This window comes from Myotis davidii, unplaced genomic scaffold, assembly GCF_000327345.1.
Source record: "Myotis davidii unplaced genomic scaffold, ASM32734v1 scaffold993, whole genome shotgun sequence".
Lineage (NCBI taxonomy): Eukaryota > Metazoa > Chordata > Mammalia > Chiroptera > Vespertilionidae > Myotis > Myotis davidii.
The window spans coordinates 329,306-332,690 of NW_006285483.1; the positions used below are offsets into that span (position 1 = coordinate 329,306).

Genomic DNA, 3,385 nt, shown 5'->3' on the forward strand with positions numbered 1-3,385 from the left:
TATATTTTTTTTTTTTTTAATTTTTTAAATTTTTTTTCTTTAGGCATACAAATGGTGCATTGAGGCAATGAAAGAAATCACAGCAGGCTTACCAGTCAAAGTTGTGGTGGATGTTTTAAGACAAGCTTCTAAGGTGAGTATAATGTTAAATTAATTAAAGGATTTAGCAAACTTTAAATTTGTCTTAACTCACTTATTTAACAAATTAGGTATTGCCAACTCTGTGCACTAACAAAATCTATTTTCTAAGTTTACATTCTTCTCAGTTTTAGAAATCTGATTTCACAGAAAACTTGTAAAAAACTTTATTTTATTCATTTTTTTAATATTTTTTATTGATTTTTTTTACAGAGAGGAAGGGAGAGGGATAGAGAGTCAGAAACATCGATGAGAGAGAAACATCGATCAGCTGCCTCCTGCACACCCCCTACTGGGGATGTGCCCGCAACCAAGGTACATGCCCTTGACCGGAATCGAACCCCGGACCCTTGAGTCCGCAGGATGACACTCTATCCACTGAGCCAAACCGGCTAGGGCGAAAAATTTTATTTTTATAATCAGCTCTCTTAAGTACAGGTTGAAATAGTATTTTGATGCTATTCTGCTTGAATTTGTTTTTTGTGTGTGTGTGTTTAACCTTTACAATAACCTGAACTCTTATGCCACAGCTGTATAGGCTTTGATTACTTTTCTCCTAAAGGTATTAAATCTTTTGGTCATAGTATTGTAGTCTCATAGTATATCAACTTTCTATAATTGACCTGGTAGGCAATATATATGTGATTTTTTTTCCTTTAGTTTCTTTTTATTCTGCAAATAAATGCATTAACTCTTTGAGGCCAGTTAGTAATATCTAAAATTGCTGCTTTGAACCGGGAAACCCTGTGGACCTGCACTTCACTCTTTCTTTCTCATTCACCATCTGTGGTGGAATCCCTCCAAGATGCAGATTTTCATGAAAACCCAATCAATCACTCTCGAGGTTGAACCTTTGGATACAGTAGAAAATGTAAAGGCCAAGTTCCAGGGTAAGGAATTCCTACTGATCAGCAAAGACTGATCTTTGCTGGCAAGCAACTGGAAGATAGATGTACTTTGTCTGACTACAGCATTTAAAAGAAGACCACTCTTCATCTTTTGTTGAGACTTGGTCATGGTGCTAATAAGAAAAGGAAGAAATCTTTAACACCACTCCCAAGAAGAATAAGTATAAGAGAAAGATTAAGCTGGCTGTCCTGAACTACTACAAAGTGAATGCAAATGACTAAATCAGTCGCCTTCATTGGGAATGCCCTTCACATGAATGTGGTGCTGGAGTTTTTATGGCTAGCCACTTTGACAGACGCTGTTGTGGCCAATGTTGTTTGATCTATTGCTTCAACAAACCAGAAGAAGACAAGTAATTGTATATGGGTTAATAAAAGATATAAACTAACGACAACAACAAAAATTGCTGCTTTGGTGCACTGAGGCTTTAAAAGCATTGATGTACATTTCAAATATGCTCTATACTCATAGGTTTTTCAGTTTTGAATATTACATTTCGGTTGGTTTTACTGTCAATTAGAAGACAGATTCTAAAATTATAGATTTAGAAGAGTACAATTTCTGTGAAATGTATGTATATATTTTTATTGATTTTTAGAGAGAAAGACTTTGATTTGTTTCAGTTATTTATGCATTGATTGGTTTGTTATATGTGCCCTGAATGGGAATCAAACCCTCAACGTTGGCATTTGGGACAATGCTCTAACCACCTGAACTACCCGGCCAGGACGTATGTTTAATATAAAGACAATGAAATATATGTTCAAGATGTCTATTTCTGTATACAAATGATAGAGTTTTAAAACTACTGCCTATCCTCATGAATCAAAATATTTTAAGAAGTAAAAGGAAAACTAAAAATTCTTTGCATATAAAAATTGTCAGATGAAAATGATAAGATAGTTGTAAAGCTAGTCTAGAACTGGAATATAAATAAGTACCCTAGAAAATAACATGGTGAGCCCTACCCCCATCATTTTATTTTAATAATAAGGAAGGATGGGAGTATACCAACTTTGTAAGGTAGCTTTGTTATAGCAGGTTTGTATTGGGCATGGCTATCAAAATTGTAATCTTTATAATTTTCCAGGATATATTTAGATCTGTGTATAATATAATTTTCAAGTTGGAAGGAAAAGAATTACAAATAGAACACTTTTTATGTTTGAAGGTGCTTTTTCTTTTTGACTATTATAGTTTGAATATATAAACTATACTTATTTTAACACACTGAGAGTTGTTTAATAATTTTTTACTTTATCTTTAGGCTTGTGTTGTAAAACGTGAATTTAAGAAGGCAGAACAGTTAATTAAACATGCAGTGTATTTGGCACGGTAGGTGATTGTTATTAAAAATACCACTTCAAATTATCTGTCTCTAGTTGATATCCTAATAGTTTCGTATCTTTTTATAGGGATCATTTTGGATCCAAACACCCAAAATATTCTGACACACTGCTAGATTATGGGTTCTACCTACTCAATGTAGATAATATCTGTCAGTCTGTTGCAATTTATCAGGTATGTTAATGGTTACACTTTTTTTCTTTTAACCTAAATTGACTTGCTGACCTGTACTTGTTTTCAGTGTATAAACTACTCTCAAAAAATAACTTTCTGAGCCCCTCCTTACCTAGGCACACCATTAGTTGACTAATATCTAAAAAGCTTACAAGTTAATGTTTTAGAAATTAAAGAGAATCGTCTAGGAAAAGAGTTGTGGATTGTGGGCTCATATTAAAGAGCACTCTTCCATTTCATTTGTCCAGATTATGGCTTGTCCTTGTTGATTTAGGCAAGTCATAGCTGCTTTTGTAATAGCAAGGAGGGTCAATAGAGACAAAGCTATTTTAGGCCTTATCTGAATCTTTCTCAGGTAAATTATGTTTTTGCCATGGTTCTGGACAAGGTATTCTTCATTTTATAGCTCACTTCTGAGAAGACACATAGAAAAACACACTGATATGATTCTCAAGACATACGAATGGTTTTTATTATTAAGCCATTGCCTTTTGAGTCAGACTCAGTCTTCAGAAAATCAAGCCTCCTAGGTAACTTTTATGTTCTATTGTGATTTAAATGCAGCAAGGACTTTACTTAAAAACTGATGGGATAAGTATATGGGATATATATTTAAATTACTAGGATGCTTAATTTAACTGAGTAGTGGTTTCTAAGGAGTTACAGTATTAATTATTTTGATGACTTTTCAGGCAGCCCTTGACATTCGGCAGTCGGTGTTTGGTGGCAAAAATATCCATGTAGCAACAGCTCATGAAGACTTGGCTTATTCTTCTTATGTTCACCAATATAGTTCTGGGAAATTTGACAATGCACT

The 3,385-nt window shown here is 33.9% G+C and overlaps 1 protein-coding gene and 1 pseudogene across 1 annotated transcript in view; both read left to right on the top strand.

Moving 5' to 3' along the window:
• APPBP2 (amyloid beta precursor protein binding protein 2) overlaps positions 1-3,385 on the top strand; it is a 46,747-nt gene that overhangs the window by 30,952 nt on the left and 12,410 nt on the right. The window contains exons 6-7 of the mRNA XM_006756162.2: positions 44-133; positions 2,315-2,382. Coding sequence (XP_006756225.1) covers positions 44-133; positions 2,315-2,382 — 158 coding nt within the window. The remainder of the gene's footprint in view (positions 1-43; positions 134-2,314; positions 2,383-3,385) is intronic.
• On the top strand, positions 544-1,436 carry LOC102762971 (annotated as a pseudogene).